The 19,508-nt window shown below is 36.7% G+C and overlaps 1 protein-coding gene across 8 annotated transcripts in view; it reads right to left on the bottom strand.

The window, feature by feature from the left end:
* DIDO1 (death inducer-obliterator 1) overlaps nt 1–19,508 on the bottom strand; it is an 88,403-nt gene that overhangs the window by 35,066 nt on the left and 33,829 nt on the right. For 7 of the 8 annotated variants that reach the window (XM_073309101.1, XM_073309100.1, XM_073309103.1 and 4 more), the window contains 4 exons: nt 17,095–17,974; nt 16,526–16,844; nt 10,325–10,531; nt 9,293–9,518 (listed from right to left, as the gene is read on the bottom strand). In XM_073309101.1, the coding sequence (XP_073165202.1) occupies nt 9,293–9,518; nt 10,325–10,531; nt 16,526–16,844; nt 17,095–17,974 (1,632 nt within the window). The remainder of the gene's footprint in view (nt 1–9,292; nt 9,519–10,324; nt 10,532–16,525; nt 16,845–17,094; nt 17,975–19,508) is intronic. The other variant, XM_073309105.1, reaches the window with a different exon arrangement.

Genomic DNA, 19,508 nt, shown 5'->3' with positions numbered 1-19,508 from the left:
AGGAATTTAAGCTGTCCTAGCTGTCCCAAAAAACTATGCCGGCATAGGTTCTGTAGTTAGACATTGCCCAAGTATAGGAAGTAAAACCACTGCATGCCATTGCCGCATAGCGACTTTAAAAAACAAAGATTGAAAATTCCTTGCCAGCAGGTTTACTTTTGGGTACCACAGCCAGCAGTTTGTGAACAGGTTGGATGGAGCTGTGCTTTTTGAACATGGCCAGACTGGAATGCAGATGTATTTCTGGCAGAAGTAAATTTCTAAGGAGAGGGCCTAACATTGGAAATGCCATGTGTCCCTGATTCCCTTTAGCCTCTCCCTTAGACTCGGTAGGTTAAGGATTCTGGATGAGTGCAAGTAGCGTGGCAGGTCATAACAGGGTGCACCAACCTCCAAGCCTACATAGGGGTATGTAGATTGTATCCAGTATCTTGATTTCACCCAAATGTTAATTGGCATCCTGTGCAGAGAACAAGTGTAGTATGTTTTTGCTGATCCATCTTGCTCAGAGGCAGGTAGCTGCATTATAAGTTTCCAAATGAACTTTACTATTATGTGCTGCAGTAGTCTAGCCTAAACTGGTAGGAAAAGGCTCTCTCAGTCAAAGTTGGAAAAGGCATCCCTGACCACTTAGCTGAGAATCCAGGGCAGCAATCAGTCTAGTAAAACTGAGATTGTTAACTGCTTTACCAATGGATGGGCAGGCTCCCTCAGTTTTGAATGTTCCTATATTTTGCCATTTCCACTTTCCTTTGCCACTCAGCATCACCGACATCTGATCTGGACTGATGGTAAGCCAAGCAGGTTTCAGGCAGCTGTGGTGCGCACATCTTCTTGCAGGAATGACTAATTATGGGAATAACTGTCCAAACTAAATTATACTTTTTAAAAAAGCCATCTCTTTGCAGAGCAAGGGCTACTGAATTCTCAGGCAAGCTTGCTTTTTTTTTTTTTAAAAAAAAAAAAAAGAAAATAAAAGTGAAACCCTTCAATTCATTCACATACAACTGAAAACTGAAATATGTTGCTCAGCTGGTGCTTTAGAGGTCAGTTCTAAAGCACTCCACAAAGAGAAGTTACTTACCAGTAACTGTAGTTCTTCAAGTGTTGTCTGTGCATAGTCTCACAGTTAGGATGCACACCTGGCACCTCAGAACTTCAGAAACTTCTAGAAGAGACATGCTTGTAAGGTGCCACTCAACCACCTTCCTGGGCACTGAACATTTAGTGCCCAAGGCCATAAAAGAAGGTGCAGCCAACAAGCGTCTCAATTCCTTCTTTTCCGTGGTCAGAGGAACAACTCCTATGCCTGAAGTCAGCTTTTGTCAGACTTCTTGCCATTTCTCTCAAAAAATAGTTGTATACCGTTAGCTTTTACTTATTGTACAATATGCTATCATTTTTAGGCAATTTTAGTATTTATGTGCCATTGTGCACTAGGGGATTTGGGCTAGTTCCTACTATCAAAACTGAGTCAGATGCTAATAAATCCAGATTTTAAAGGTACACCTCTCGCCCCCCTATTTTTCTCAAGTCGGATGTCCGTATCAGGTGTCTGGTCTGCTGCAATATGTCAATGCCTAAACTGGTGCTGTGTGCCAGGCCTTTACAACCCAGGTACTGAAAGACTAGGTAACAGTCTCCATTCTCACTTGATTGAGGAAACACTGGAGCTAGGCCGTGTCTACACTGATGATTTGTCATGCTGCAAGCCAACATAGCTATACGAATGCAGTTCTCTAGTGTAGACAGGCAAAGCTACCATGTGCACTTACAACTTGCTCCCTGATTGAGATTACCTTATAGTAGTTCACCCTGTCTACACTAGGGGATTAGACCTGTGCAACTGGCCTCCCTAGTTGAAATGGGGGCAATACCTGCTGTAGACAAGGCCTTAGTTTTTCAGAACCACTTCTGTATTCAAAGGACTTTACAGGCCATCTTCAGCTCCAAAGCCTTCTGCACCCAGATCAACACAATCATCAGAATCCAACAGTGGAAATACAAAAGAGACCACCTCAAAGAACCCCTTTTATTTGGTGGAGGGGAAGGGGGGGAGGACTTCCCATTGGTTATACAACCAAGTGAACAATATTAGTAAAAAAAAAAATGCAAACAGCAATATAGGGTGGTGAGTTTTTTAATCAAATTTCCATCTGTATCGACGAACAAGTAGAAAAGAACCACCCTACGAGCCAGATTGTGCCCAACACTTGTGTCAAGCCTCCTCCTTCACTCTTGTGGCTCCTCACGCAGGAGCCAGACACACAGTGTGATTGTGGAGTGCTGGCCTTCTGCCCTCCAAGAGTCCCCAGGGTGACAACTGCTTGAAAGGGGGAGTAGGATGCATGCACCCTCCTCCCCAAAGGTGGCAGAGCTCCAGTATGTATTTCCCCAAAGTTCTGACAGAGTCCTCTCAGGTACTCTGGATGCAAGATTTGCCCTCTGAACCCCCCTCAATAGTTTTTACTAATGAAGGGCCCTAGTCCTCAATCAATAATGTATCATGGGCAATTTGCACAGTGATAGCCCTGTACCATACCTTCTATTTCTTAGGCACTATTCTACAATGCTAGGGACTCTTGGTGGACAAGTAATAACAGATCCCATGGAATGAGATAGGTTTGAATCAGGAGACTGGACAATCTCAATTATTCACTTGTGAGGACAAATAATGACAAGGTGGATCTTCGCTATCTGCCTAGACAAAATGCCTCTGCCACTAGCTCTTAAGCCTTGGTGACATACAAACTTGTACTCATTTAACGAAAGGTATGTTTTAAAACTGGTTTAGTTAAACTAGTGCAAGTTTGTACAAAGACATTCTTGTTTCAGTTTGACTGTGGCTTATTTTTGTTTAAATTAAACCTGTAGAACAAGATTAAGCTAAACCAAACTAAGCCACTCAAACTGAAATAAGCATCTACACACAAACTCATGCTAGTTTAACTACATGGTGCAAATCCCTTTGTGAACACTGCTACGGCAATTTAAGAGTAGCTTGTTTCAGTTTACTTTAAACCTGTTCCTAATAGTTTAAGCTAAGCCAAAAAAAGGGTCCATACAACCTTCTGCACTGGTTTAAACTAAATTTGTTTAAAAATCACATCTTAAGTTGAACTAGTGCAACTATGTGTGTAGACATGCTCTTAGTTAAAATGGCACACGTCTGTGTGTAGATAAGGACTTATTCTTTTCCCTCTGCAGGGGTATTACAGGCTTTCATTCCACCTTATTACCCTCCACTCCCATTATGTGTACATTGCTCTTCTCTTCCATCCTTCCCTCTTTTTTACATTGTACGATATATTTTCCTTTTCCTCCATACCCATGCTACCTTCTACATTTAAAAAATAATAAAATAAAAATACAAGGGAATGTTGCGGAAGAACAATCATCACATGCACATCAGACTTTTTGATTTTGGGCTCTCATCTCACTTCTGTCCTTTGACAATGTCTCTTCATTTTGTTACTTTCTGTAGGAACAGAACCAACCCAAAAGCCCTTTGTATCTGGAATCCTTTGATGACAACTCATGTGAGTAAGCACTACTCAGCCCGTGGATAAGGCTCAGATCTAGACAAAGGCAATGATTAACCTAAGCCATAGAGGAGGCAAAGAAAAATGGAGGCAGGTAGTTAAAAGGAGGCTAATGTAATCAAGGGCAGAGTTTCACAAATGTTGTCCCCTTGCTTCCCGCTAGGAGGCACCATAAAGTTGTCTGTCCCCTAATCCACTGTTGTAGGATGGCAGGAGAGATGTATGGCAAATTTTAGCCTGACAGAGCCCCTTTCAATGAACTATTTCTGCTTTAAAGTCCAATTCATTAATAATTTATAAGAAATACTACTATCAAATAGAATACAGACGCCTCCCTCCCCCCCCCCCGACTTACGCAATCGTTTCGTTCTGGAAAGCCTTGCGTAACTTGAATTTTGCGTAAGTCGGAAATGTATACCATACGTTAAGCAAAAATTTCAGCAATTCAAAAATCCTATTTCTGGCTTATGGAACTTTTTCCAAAAGCGTGAATTTGTGTAAGTCAGGTCTTGCGTAACCCGGGGAGCGTCTGTATTGCAATTAAGGGCTATGAATTCATACTAAATTAGTAGTTATAGCTAAGTTGAAGCTAAGTCAATAAATAGTTTATTGGCTTTGTGACAGAAAACTTAACTCAGTGACTTACATCGCAAGATCCAGCATATGAATTTAAAATAGTTTAGGTTTAGTGTACACAATGGTTCATCTAATAAAATATATTTACTATGTCTGGGAAGCTCTCCTCCTCTTACTACCAAATGGAGTTATGATTTTATATAACTTATGTTTGCTGTGACTCAGTTGATAAGTGACTAATCAGCTCAAATAACTTTTAATGCCTAATAAAAGTAGCCTGACAAGCTTAAATGAGAAATTAAAAAACTGTCTGTGAATATCAATTTAGATCTGTCTGGGTACTTTAAAATTAGGATACGGCAGACCTTTACCTTCAGTTTTCTCCTCCTTGTGATCAATCTTCCAGCTTGAAAATGACGAAAGATTTGCAGCCGATTTCCACTTAAGTAAAAATGGCAAAAATTCATTTTCTCTTCCAAATGTTCTTCTACTATCAAAGAATCTGCACTGAAGTCTTTAGATATGTGCATGTTGACATGCTACTAAATGAACTTTGGCATCAGTAAGTGGCCCAGCCACTACCCCCATTGTTATAACCAAAATATTTGATATTTCCTCAAGTCTTCCTTTACCCACATAGAAACATAGGAGGTTTCTTCTGTAATTAGTGACCTTTACAAAAGATGTTAAATACCAATGAAGCAATTTAATTTTTTTCCCTCCAGTGGAAGGGTTAATTATCACTTCATATACTGAATTAAAAATCTAACAGTTGGCTAATTTGTCAGAATAATTTGTCCTCTTATTTACTACAGTACCAATAATGAGAGAATTACTATTTATCATTGACATTCTTTAGATCCGTTCTGAGTCATTCTCTACTTTAAATCTTCATTTGACAATATTTCTCTGAAATTTTTGTTGTAGATATTAACTTGTTCAGCTAAAAAAAGTAAAGCTTTATAAACCTTTCAGAATGTTGCTCAACTAAATATTATACAAGCAAAACTGAAAAATAAAACTGCACTCCTAGCCCACCTGACATATGAGGATATCAAAAGGCTCAAATGACTAAAAGAAAAAGAAAAAAACAAAACCATCAATTCAGTACCGGTATTAAATCCGTGTGGTAGACTTTAAAAGTAGTCTAGAACATTTGACAGGACCACAGCTTTAACATAATATGCAGACTTTCCTTATTAAATATAAATCTGGATCCAGACATCTTTCAGATGTGTTTCTTCTGGGATCCGTCATTTTTCATTTTACTGTGATCATCTATTTTGTACAAGTTTTCAAATACACTGGGCAAACAAGGGGCAGATCACACTTTAAAAATATACATATAATTTACAATTCACTGTTAAGTTGAATGACAACCAGATATATCAGTGCCATATGATCCGGAGCTCCATCTTCCATCTGGAGAGGTTTTTTTTATGAAGTGCACTGACAATTGACTTATTCCATATATAAGAGCCTCACGCCTTGCCCCGCTATTAATTCTTATGAACTCAATGCATGACATATTAAAAATGAGAAAAAATAAGGACAATAGCTCTTTTGTAGAGCCAAGCAAGCAATGAATATGATCTTCCTTTGCGGTCCCATATTTTTGATAAAAACCTTATGAATGAAATATCAAGCTAGTAGACTAAACTCCCTGCCTCAACATATGCATTAAAAATTAACTCTTTTTAGAAATGCACTGTTATTATAAAACATGGCAGATGATTTTTAAAAGGCCATAACTTTATCAGGTTATTTTAGAAATCATTTTGTTGGGGCTGTGTTTTTCCTGCTTGAAAGATAATCTGCTGGATAGACATTTATACTGTCTATTTTGCTACTTTATTTTACTTCTATTTTGACAAGCCCTGAGGACTTTAACACCCATTTGATATAAACTGAAGTTTAAAGGTACAGTCAAGAAACATGTCCTGGCAAAAGCATTAAAATACTACAGATTCTCTCCTCCACTCCGAACCTGCATCTTTGAAAGCCCTTGTTTCACCTTCCCCAATCTCAATGGCCCTTATCCTTGTAGCAATTAAAAATTATTTTTGAAATACATTTTCTATATATGTGGTGCACTGGATGCTATGAGTAAAAGCAGATCAGCTACTAAAATAAACAGGCCTAATTTCTGAAAAAGAAAAAATATGATGTGTATATTTACTTTCCCATAGCTGTACAGCCTAAATACTGCCCACATCTTCAACACAAATAAATAAAATGTATTATTATTCATGTGGCATCATATGTGCATGATGCTTCCCAGTTAATTAGTACAGCTGAACCAATAAAGCCAATGATTTCCATTCAGACTATTAAGATGTTAGACAGTGTAAACCAATATTCAGCCTGTATGTTTTGATGGATTTAATAAAAAAAAGCCACTTGCAATTAGGGCCTAATTTCTCACCACAAAATAGTATGAATCTGAAAATCCAAGGGAATCTTGAAGCAGCCATTGCAGTGGGGATTGGAAGGAGGAGGAGAAATCTTTAGAACTGTGTGTTGCGTGCTTCAAATAACCATGTTACAAGCGTTTCTGTGTATGAACCAATTTCAAAGGAAGAGATCATTTTTATCATACAAGTGTACTGAATTGCACTCCTACCCAGATTATTTGTCAACATTTAACAGAGGACTAAAAGGGTTTGGGCTCTCTCCGTCCTGCCACCCAATAAAATCACTGTTATGTTAAAGTGTACTGAAATCTTACATCCACCACCTAGTGCAACAATATTTAGCATACAGAATAGCTGCATTTTATGCATGTGCTATATTGACTGAGGAAAGACTAATTTAGGGTCTGAATAGGGGACTGATCCTTCAACCCTCAGTCACTAAATTTACTCATTTGACTCCTATGGGACAATGTGGGCAATTAAGGTTTCTTTGCATGAATAAGGATTTGCAGGATCAGGTCCTTAGCTTGAGGGTAGAGAGCACCTGTTTAGGACAATTTCCATTTCAGTTCAGTACAATGTAAATATATATATAACTATGTACACTGAATAGAATACACTACCTTATTTTTAAATTTTAACAATTTGTAGAATCTCCCTAAGCAAAGAAGTTGTGATTGATGTTTTTAAGGAGACACTATGGATCACTTAAATCACGAATCATACTACCAGAGTTATCAACCAAAAACGAAAGGATCTTTTCCACAGAAAAAAAAATTATATTTGGTAGTTTAGTAATGGTAAAAACAGAATCCAAAACATTTGTAGAACTTACCTTAATTAGAGCAATCTGAAATTCCATCCCTATTGGCTGACTAGAGAACTCTTCATCTGGTATTTACTGAATTGTTTTGTATTCATTAATAAGGCCTGGTCTACATACACATTTTTTACTGATTTAACTTTCAGTTAGGGGTGTGCTATTCTGCCAAAACAGTTAAATCGGTGTAACCCCTAGTGTGAATGCAGTTATATATGTATAAAGGTACCTTACACCAATACAGCTTTTTTCCCTTACAGAAATAAGCTATACTGATACAAGCAAATTTATACTAGTGTAACTGCATCCGCATTAATGGAGTTGTACCACATGCAATTATAGTAGTATATTATTATTTGTATTACTGATAAAGCAGATTTTTGTGTGTAGACAAGACATAAGAGTTCATAACGGGCCCCTTTTTACCTTTAATTTTAGACAGAAAAAAATATTGCTCTTTGAAACCTACAATGCTAATTTAAAATGCAACTCTGTAGTTGTTATGGGATATAAAGTACCAAAATCTATTAATTTAAATCAAGTAGGGAAAAAAGTAATCTCCAGAACACTATAAATAGCATGTACTAAGGCTGCATTTCTAAAAGAAGTGCAGTAAAACAGAGGGGGAAGTTTAAATTTAAATGCAATATACTACAGTATTCCTGAGACAGTCTAAAGAGTTGTGTATAATAATAAAGTAATTTTTCAGGGGAAATACTTCTGTTTCCTTTATGTTCAAAAGTTCTTTCACCTGAACAATCTAGGTCTCAAGATGAATTTCAAAATGAAAAGTATTCACTTGTTCTAAATGTATATTTGTCAAGTTAATATATAATTAATGTTTTTAATAACCAGATCTACTTCTGAAAATAAAAATTAAACCCCGATAAAAGGTGGTTAATAAAAGCTGGGAGAAAAAGTAACATTTGCATTCATTAAATTTCAAATTGAGAAAATGTCAGACACTAGACACCTATTTATCGTGTGTTTTGTAAATGTGAATGGTATGATTTCACTTAAATTCCAATTACATTATAACACTATTTCACTGGAGTCAATCAAAAATGTGATAAAGTACAAAATCTATTTCACATTACAAATCAGTATTTACTTACCTTCATATGAGCTAACAAGAAGTTATGGATGCTATTCAATACCTGCAAAATTATAATATGTAAGGCAAAATCTCTGCCTAACTTCCCTTTAGATGTTTCCTTGTGTGCGGATAGTGTGTGAAATATGAGTAACACAGAGATAACAAGGAAACAAAGGCCACCCCCTCACTTAAGTAAAAGTTGATCCTTAAAATATTTAACGTAAGTAAATAAAACACCAGGAATCATAGACTTATAGGACTGGGACCTCAAGAAGTCATCTAGTCCAGTCCCCTGCATTCATGGCAGGACTAAGGAGGAGAACTTGGATATATTTGACAGTTAAAATCTGTCTGCAAAAATATAAAAGCTCTGTAACAAACCCTGTTGAAAAATCCCATCTTGGCACTAGCAATGCAAATGCAAAACTTGAGAAGCAAGTGCCAAGGCTAGACGTATTATAATAAAATTTAAGTTAGTACAGTGAATTGTTGATAACAGGGGCACCTCGTGTAACTTACAATATTTTGAATTTAAGAAGTGTATATTGATACTTACCTCCTCTGAGAACAGAAATGGTTATTGCCTTTGGAAAACATTTGGTAACTTACTCAGCAAGTTTACATTCAGAAACCAGTTGCGTACAGACTAATATCAAAATTATAAAGGAACCTTATAAAATTTCCCTGATATGAGTGTGTGTGAATCTTTGAAGGTGGAGAGAAAAACTGTGTGTCATATTAAGAAAAAGATACCAATTTTCCTAATCTTACAGAGCCAAGAATGGATGGGTATTCAAATAAAATGTAAATGGATTACTCAGGAATATCCCTATGCGATACATACATTTGAATAACAGTGAAGATGAAATGGCAGCAGTCTTTTCTGGCTTTACTGCATTGTAATTATGATCGCTTGCCCAGGATGGTGTGCTGTTGTCTGACGCCGGCTCTTTAGCAACTGGTTGGGTGTTTGCTTCAGTTTTAGGGGCTGTCACCACACTTTTCTTCATGTTAATCTCTTTTTTCTCAGGAGTTGGTTTCTTCTGGGTGGACAAAGGCTTAGTACCTGCCTGTATAATTAGTAGATCCTTAATTACTAATAATAGTAATGACAGAAAGAGTTATCATGATGCATGTATTTAGTGACAAAATGTGTCTTCATATATTGTGAATAATTACTAATGCATTTCAAATTACATAGTTACAATACAAAATGGGTTTCTGACAAGTCTATAAAGCTAGGAGAAATACATTAGCCTAGCAGGAGAGAGTGTTGAGTGCTCTACTCATGAGCAGACCCTACCAGCAAACTGAACACAGTTGTATTTATTATCAAATATAAGTAAATCTGCACATCCAGTACCTGCCACATTAAAGTGGTTTCACAGAGCTAGGTAATATGGATTTAAAAGGGCTTTTAAGAAATTCTCTTTCATTTCCTTACATGTGACACAAATCCCCCTTATCTGCATAGCCTGTCTCCCCATTAAAAAATAAACCTAAAAACTTTTAACCCAGGAAAATATTAATAATTTTAACTTATGAATTAGCTTTAAAATATTCAGTACTAGGGAAATTATTTCAGAAAAGATGTACTGAAGTGCAGATACTTAATTTAATAGCACCTATGCAAAGGAGACTATATTGTATTTTAACAACCTTTTCCTGTTTTCTTTTTTTATTATAAAGATTTAACTGAATTATCTTATTCTTAAATGTAGTTTTAGATCATTAAAATGGCAAAAACAAACAAGAGAGTGAATATCTAACGTTAAATCTTGCAAACTTAATATATTTATGTCTGAAAACTGTACAGCAACAAGCTATTATGCTTCAGGAAAAATGCTGCGTTTTTTATTCAGGAACATGATCTTACCTGTAGTTGAGACTTTAGAATTGTGGGTCTCTCAGATTTTGATTTGATCTTCTCTTTTGGCTTTGGTTCTTTTCCTGCACTGAGAAATTTCATGGTGGCTGCAGCATGTTTGAGAATGCAGTCGTTACTGCAGTACACAGAATCAGGCTGAGCCACATTAGAACAGCCAGGACCAATGCATTTTGATGCACCAGGAGCTTCGATTACCTAAAGATTGAAGCACAGCAAGTTCAATTTTTTAACTAAAAAACTGTATATAACCGGTTGTGAGGACTTATGTAACTGAATATAACTAGTGCATCTTAAAAGCATAACATGATTTTTCAATCTTTACTGACGCTATCCCATATCCAACTTTGCTGGCCTAACGAGTTCATGCTTGCAAATTCAACACAAAACCAAAATATTTATAAAATCATTAAAATATAAATAAGCCATAAGAAGGTCCATTTCATCTATATTTATTAAACAGAAGAGTACCCCAGGCTTTAACACCTATTTCTCCTGGAGTTATTGATATCTAAAATGGAAAAGACCTACTGCATTAACCAGGCTGTCTCCCCTGATAATGCAGAATTGTTTTCTGCAGCACATTTTTCCATAGTTTTATCCAGTCTCATTTAAAAATCCCAAGTGACAGGACTACTCCCACTTCCCTAGGGAAACTCCATCACAGCCTAATACTTACTTCCCACTATCAGGACAGACATTTCCCAGTACTCAGTCTAAATTTTCTCTTCATTTCACCATAGTGTCTTACATGTAAATAAATCCTCTTCCTCCTCAGTGTTAACATATACCAATAACAGGTGCCTCAGAAATATTATAGATAGATCAAGTAACATCCTTAAAAGCCTACAAATATTTGATCATTGTGAGGTCTGAGGCAAGGAATTTAAGTTTTCCTTCCTCTGTTTTCCCATTTGTAAAAATTAGGATAACATCAATTATCCATGTTTGCAAAGCACTCTTGTATCTAAAGATGAGAAATGATGTGACAAAATGGAAATATCCTGGACAAACCTCATGGAATTAATATAAACTTTACTAAATTACATTAAACCTTGTTAAATTAGGTTTAATATCTTTGGGATCCACTATATTAAAAATGCAACTGTGTATCTGTTATTATGAAATTATATGCAACTCCTCTAGGAGGATGGAGATGCTAATATAATTCCTCTGGTTATCGGTCCTTTTGAAGACATCCCCTAGATAGGTTTTGCATAAATAGTTCAAAATGGTTTCTCCAGTGACTATCCAAAAATCCTTTTTTGTCTGTTAAACAGACTGGGTTTAAACAGGCTCAGGGCCTCTTTCCTGATCCAGCAAACAGACAGGATCCTGGTCCACAGAGGGCCCCAAAGTAAGGGTTGGAAGAACTGGGCCTACTGAAGTCCCATAAGATTGTGTGCTTGTTTTGAGCTGAAGCTGTGATGAATTTGAACCCACAAGGAAACCCTGAGTGGGGTTTTGAAGGACTATTCCTGCCAGAGACCACATTAGGGTTGGGGAGATCTCTGGAGTAAGCTTACTACCATCTCCATAGGTTCATTTGTTGTTTTTAATATTTTTTCAGTAGTGTCTTTACCTTAAGAATAAAATAGGTTTGCATAGGAAGTGCTGTGTGTTGCCTTATAACTGTGGGCAATTACTCAGTTATTGGTCTCTGAAGAAAAGTAAGCAGGCCTGCTTAGGCAGAGTCTTTTGCTGGGATATCACAGTCAGGGGACTGTGCACCTGGAAATACACTGGGGTCAGAAGGGAGTGGGACTAGTCACCCCTCAAGAGAGGTACCAGCTAGGGAGTTGGAAACCTGAGATGGGTGCCCTTGCTGGGCCAGAGGGAAAATACCAGTGCAGCTACCCTGAGCTGACACACTATACTATTAATTTCTGTTGGTTTCTTCTTGCCTCTCCTCAGTTTGTCAAAATGGTTGTTCCCTCTTTCTGGTCATTAGTGAATAATAAATAAGAACTGGCTTAATACCTAATATTGCAATTCTCCATTAGACAGCTCTCCCCAACTCAATATATTGTAGTTTATAATTAATATTTGTTTACAGTATTTCACCAATTTTCAATCCAAATGACAGTGTTGCTACACAGGCCAATTTCAATTAATTTTTCAATTAAGATTTACTGAGATACAAGTAGTGCTGCCTATCTAAAACCCAAATACCATAACATTTATTTTGTAGAAATAAATATTATTCTTCAGGATAATTCTTTACAAATGCCCACTTTCACATCTGATTATCTCTACAAACAGCAGGAGAAAAATATTACAAAATTAATACATAAGTGTTTCCTAGAAGGCATCTTACATTTTAAAGATCTAACAAGTCCAGCTGTAGTGTGTCACAAATAACTTTTAAAGACCCAACCCTTCACCACTGAAGTCAGTGTTAAAAAATCCATTTTTTCAATAGTATAGGATCAGGGTGTAAGCACCAAACTTTCCTGAATGCCATGACATTCTGATTAAAGTATTAATTAGCTGCGATGTTTGTTACAAGAATTTGAATTATTTAAAATAAATAATCTGTAGAATACAGCTCAAAATACAATGCATGAAAAATGCTACGGACAGAATGTTACTCTTCTTAAGTGGTAATGACCATCTTGTTGACATCTTTTCAGTTTTTCTGAAAATTCAACCTTAAAGCATGATTCTACTCTGAAGAGTGCTTATAAGTGATTGTGAGGTTCCAAGTTTATTTCCTACAATTATTTATGTATCAAGTGTGTTCAGTGTACAATTAAATTTCCCTCCCCCTCCTCCCCGGCAAATGCTTGTTTTATAAAACTCTACCTTCACTCAAGTCAAATTGGAGTCATTCCTCTTCACACATCAACAACAGTACTAAAAGCTTTACATGCCAAATTAGACTTTTAGTACAACCCCACTGTTTTCAAATCATGCCCACACTGAAACCTGTGCAACTTATTACACAGGGTTTATTTTGTCATCAAAATTAACAGATCTGACACTAAATGCACAAAAGGATCAGGTCTGTTGAGTAAGAAGGTGCCACTTTTGCATACTTATCCTTTAGAGTAGAGACTAACCTAAAGAAAGTTTGGGGAAAGTGTAGAACCAGAATTTAATAGTATATAAAACTTAGTGGGTGGGTGAAATCCTGGCCCCATTGAAGTCAATGGCAAAACTCCCATTTACTTCAGAGGCTAGTGGGCGAAATCTTGGCTCTACTGTTTGCCAGAAGCTGGGAATGAGCGATAGGGAATTAATCACTTGATGATTACCTCTTCATTCCCTCTGGGGCACCTGGCATTGGTCACTGTCAGAAGATAGGATACTGGGCTAGATGGACCTTTGGTCTGACCCAGTGTGGCCATTCTTATGTTCACTATTTACACTAAAATTATCTGTAAAACGATTTCTAAATTTTACAAAATGTTGGGGTGCCATTAAATGCAATTAAATATCATGGTCCTAAAATTGAGGCACCCCTCAAAATGTATTCACAGGAAAATTTCTACTGAATTTTCTTTGTCATGGTTCACAAACAAAACTATACTTTGAATTAAAAAAAACAAGTTTAAAGAAGATACGAAATGCTGACGTTAAAAAAAATCATCATGTTTTCCATAACTCCCCCCAACTTTTCTAATAGATTAAAAGACAGCACAGGATAACATACACATACTGATTTATAACAATGAAATATAAAATTAAGAATTTTTAATGGTAAGATTAAGAGCTGTGTTAGCTATACTTTTAATGATTTGTAATTATGGATAGTGAATGAGTACAAATGACGTAACACTTAGACCAAGGCCCTACTGCCATACTTGTGGTTTTGCTAATTCTTCTTTTACACAGACTTGCTAATCTGCTTAAAGTGATGTTATTACTGACAGAACCAAAAGTAACATGTCGCACAGGGTTTGGGGCTGAAAATACACAACAAGAAGCCTTTTTTCTGGGAAGCGACAAGTCAGGGTGACACAAAACCATCATGACATTGAAACTGAAAAACCAGCAGAAAAAAATGCAGAAGTTGAGTAACTGAAGCCTGTGTATGCATAATGTATGGGTTACCTAAAACTAGGGCTGTCAAGCAATTAAAAAAAATTAATCATGATTAACCTTGAGATTAAAAAAATAAATTGCAATTAATCGCAGTTTTAATCTCACATTAAACAATATCAGAATACCATTTATTTAAATATTTTGGGGGGTTTCTATATTTTCAAATATAGGGTCAGGGCTTGGGGCTCTGGGCTTCAGCACCTTCCCCTAGGAAGCTGTGGACTGAGGCTTCAGCCCCTCCACTACTGATGCCTCTCAACCCGCCCACAGGTATACAATTAACATGTTAAAAAAAATTAAAGCATTAATTTTGCTTTCAGTTAATCGCAGGTGTTAACTGCAATTAATTGACAGCCCTACCTAAAACCCAAAGGGCTTGTGTGTTAAAAAGTAAATTGGATAAAGATTTAATAATCTGTAACGTAGAAATGTATAGAAGACCCAAGTGAACATAGTCCCCAAAAAGGAGAGACATTGGAAAAGAGACTGAAGGACTAGACCAGGAGATCAGAGAAGGTGACGAGAAGTACATGGAAGAACTTCCTGGTGCCCTGGAATGTGGTAACTTGGGCCAATTAAACAATTCCCTCTTGTCTGTTATTATTTGTCTGGAATAAATGTATGTTCAGACACTATAAATGACAATAATTCCATCTAAAATTGTACAAATAAAGGCAAAAATTGATTAAAGCCGAAATTTGGTTGGACCTGCCACTCTGTTTTATGATTTTTATCCTCAACACAAAATTAAACATCAACATATGGGAAAGGATATATTAAAAGCTTTTTAGTATTTTATGTTAAATCTGCATACATACACTGAGGATAACTGTAGTTTTAAAGTTATAGAATATATCTGAAAAAAGTTTTTCTTTTAAATTTACAAGTATTCTGCTGAAAATGTCAGTGATTTAAAAATTTCACTCCAAAGTCTACAAGCCTCATGCTAATGGCAAGCTTCAATACAACAGCTCTGATGCTAGCTAGAAAATGGTATTCCTGTCCAACCATTAAAATGAACACAAACCCATAAAATAAATTACTGCAGTATGCTGTCAGCAAGTATGTAGGATTTTTTTTTTAAAAAAACTTGCTGAAGAGAAATAAAGTAGAGACGACAGTCAAGGAGGACGCCTGTCCTTGCAAATACTAAAATAGCACCAGCAGCAGAAAGGTCAATTACTATGGCATTAAAAGGTTTTAAACTAGTTTTAAAACTTTTTCACTAGGAGGGTGGTGAAACACTGGAATGCGTTACCTAGGGAGGTGGTAGATTCTCCTTCCTTAGAAGTTTTTTAAGGTCAGGCTTGACAAAGCCCTGGCTGGGATGATTTAATTGGGGATTGGTCCTGCTTTGAGCAGGGGGTTGGACTAGATGACCTCCTGAGGTCCCTTCCAACCCTGATATTCTATGATTCTAGTTTAAATTCAAGTTAAGAGACTTTTTGCCTGCATTTAGAATGGCACACAGACTGGCTAATGGCTAATATAAAGAAAGTTCCTGTAATAATTGTATGTAGAAACTAGCAACAATTTGAAAGGATTTTTTTTTAATTAAATATATTTTCAGAGCCATTTTTAAAAAATAAAGTCCATCAATCCCCTTTTCTGTGTATGAAGAGCTTCAAGAAGTAAGGTCAAAACACAAGGTCAAAGACTGGCTGGAAGTGCACAGCACAGCTTGAATGTGTACAGGCACACAAGTTTGCCAATACTAACTGGACACCTACAGTGAAAATTAAACAATTGATAAGTTATTAGAAAAGGCAATTTTAAAATAAAGACATGCCAATTTCAGAATTTTAAGAGTCTTTATGAAAGAACAGGAATTCAGCCAGTGTCTTGATTACCCAAATAAAAGAACAACAGATGCATACATTATTGGGGTATTTTCCTTATCCGATGTATATGTTTTGTAAATTGCAATCCTTCAAAAATTAAAAAAATATATGCTAATGATTGTGACACTCCACTCATTCAGTTCTGGATCAAAATCTTTACTTATAAATCAGAAAGATACAAACAGCAAATATCTAAAAAAAAAATTTAGCAGCTTTGTTTTATATAAAAGTGTGTTGCAGCCCGTAGATAAGCTAATGCCTCAACACATTCAATAGAACAATAGACAACAACTAAAATACTTACAGGTTGAAATATCTTCAGTTTTTTCTTACCACTTGGATTTGCAGCTTTTTCAATCCTACCCTTGATTCCTTGATCCTCACTGGACTTTTGTTCGACTGTTCCTACACTTGTGAGCTCTGTGCCATCCACGTTTAGTTGTCTTGATTTAGTTTCTTGCCAATCTGTTTCCGAAACTGTCTCATCCTGCCCCTGCAGAATGGTGCAATTTGGACAGATATAGTCCTCCCCATTCCTTTCCAACAGTCGCCCACGAGCCTCAGAAATCCCCACACAGTCACCATGAAACCATTCCTCACACCTATCACAACAAATCATAAACCTGAAAATAAAGAACAAGTGGTTAAAAAATAAAATACTGAAAAATTCAAAAACAAAAAAAGTCCTTGTAATTTTGTCAGGAAACCAGTTGCTTTGTATAACTTATTAATTTTACAAACTGCATTCAAATTTAGTATTTATTAGCTTACCCTATTACTTACAACCCCATGAAGTTGCAACAGAAAAAAAAAAGTTATATACACCTGGCAATGAAATCTTTAAACAATACTTTGCATATGTATATAGCCCACCTGTTATTATGAGGCTGGTGACAGATACAGTACAGTGTATTTGGGTCATAAATCTCAGACTCAGATTTGCTTTTTGTGAACTCTTCAGATTCTTCATCTTTGATCTCCTTTGTTCCCAGGGCAGGCTTTATTTCCTTCTTAACCTGAAGATCTTCAGTATGTTCCTCAGACACAACTACTTGACTTCCAGTCTCAGTGCTATCGGTAGACTCAGGTTCTTGTTTGACAGGCCGTTCAGTCTTAACTTGATTTCCTGCCTGGACATCAACTGTTTCTGTAGGATTTTGTTCTAGGTGTTTTTTCCTGAGGCGGTTCTGTATCTCTTTCAATGTCAGTTCTGCAGGTTTTTGTTCAATGCGTTTGTTTCTTAGACGATTTTGTAGTTCTTTCAGCGTCAGTCCATCACTATCACTATCAGAGGTATCATCATCATCATCATTTTTTGCACCTTTGCTTTTTAAGACTGGCTGATCCTTATTGTCTTTAGAGTCACTCTTCCGATTGCTAGTTTTTATATCTGGAGTGCTCTCCACACTGCCTTCAGAAGCAGTCTCCACATCTGTAACCGGACAGGATGCTGGTTCACTTGAATCTTCAAGAGCAGTAGGAACATGCTTCCTACCTCTACGTCTTACTGTTGTAAGAAATTCTTCCACTCTTTCAGTACGCTTGGGTTGCCGTCCGCTACGCCGGAGAGACAGGCTTTGTTGCTGCTGCGGTTGTTGTTCACTAGTGTCCACATCAACATCTCCTGCACCTTCTCGTTTGGCAATTGTAGTCCTTCGAAATCCCCATGTTTTCTTGAACTCCTTACTTGTGGGCTTAATAGCTTTTTGTTCCTCCTCATTGCTTTGCTCACCTTTATCATCCAAAACGGATGCTAAAAATAAAAGTAAAATTATGAAACTGATACTTCCTCATTTAGAATCACAGCTGACACTTTTCTTTTGGAACAAATCTTTCAAAATGTCATCATGTTTTCTTTGTGAGAGTAGATATATACACAAGTTAAATGTGGTATGCTAGATAATTACTTAATAGCTCTGAACACAACAAAGAACACACTTTTTCTCAAAGTTCCTATTGACAGGGATCACTAAAGTCACAGCCAATATAATTAAGCAACGTGCGATTCCCCACTTCATTTTTTGATCATGATGAATATTAAGCCACCCTTCCTGTTCACATGACAACTGCACTCCAGTGTTCCACCTCACAGCAGAGGTAGTTTACTGTCCCATCTAACACTAAGTCAACATAATCCAGGAGCTAGGAATTGCTCATGCAGTGCATCTCCTTCTTTCCTAGATGCTTATAATATTCCAAGCTCTTGCTGGCCTGGTATAACACAAGCCAAAAGAGAGAAAGAACAGGTTAAAGAACATAAATTAGATGTATTCAAGTCGGCAGGACCTGATGAAATTCGTCCTAGAATACTTCAGGAACTAGCTCTAGCAAGCTTGGAATGCTAGCAATTATCTTTAAGAACTCTCTCCTCACCTCCCCCCATTTATTTAGGATGTTTTAACAACTTTCCAATCCGTGCCATGTAAGTATCAGGAAAAAAAACAATTATTATAAAAGCTAGCTTTTGTTTAGAGAGATATTATACAGGAATATAGCTATCAGATCTTTCCATTTAACAGAGTGTTACCATATTACAGAGAGAGCATTACAACACCTATAATTTGTTGTTTCCAGTGATTTTATAAAATTGAATGAAATCACTATACACACATTTAACACACCAAGCTTGCGTATCAAATGTTAATATTCAAAAAAAAACTGGACAGGTGTGCTGGTTTATTTGCAGGTCAATGTACTCAGAGTAATGAATAAAAGGTAAGCAAATATTTATCTGTCCTCTATTTTCCTGGGCATGTAATGGGTGTGTTAACTTTTTTATAACCACAACCTTCCATATTTATTTTTAACCATTCCCCTATGATTGGGCTGTTTTTCTTTTTCCAGTGAGAGGCTACCAATATTTGAGCAGCTACTAGCAGACGAGAAATTAATTCATTTCTTCTTGCATGACCATTTCTGCTAGGAAGCCCCCTAGCAGGATTACAATGGGATCATAAATATCCAACCAACTATAGTATTTAGTTACGTACTGCATCCCAATATTCTCTATTGATATGACCACCACATATGCCTAGGGAGGTTGTGGAATCTCAGTCATTGAGGTTTTTTTTAAGTTCAGGTTAGACAAACACCAGTCAGGAATGATCTAGTTATTACTTAGTCTTGCCTTGAGTGCAGGGGACTGGACTAGATGACCTCCCAAGGTCCCTTCCAGTGCTATATTTCTATGATATATGCATAAAATCTTCTCTTTCATCTCAATGTGTATTTTATATATACATATATATATATTTTCTAACCTAACTGGTGCCAGATACTACTGAAAC

Source organism: Lepidochelys kempii, chromosome 13, assembly GCF_965140265.1.
Source record: "Lepidochelys kempii isolate rLepKem1 chromosome 13, rLepKem1.hap2, whole genome shotgun sequence".
NCBI classification, from domain to species: Eukaryota; Metazoa; Chordata; order Testudines; family Cheloniidae; genus Lepidochelys; species Lepidochelys kempii.
The sequence above is the reverse complement of the archived record's forward strand: the minus strand, read 5'-3'. Positions and strand labels throughout refer to the sequence as shown.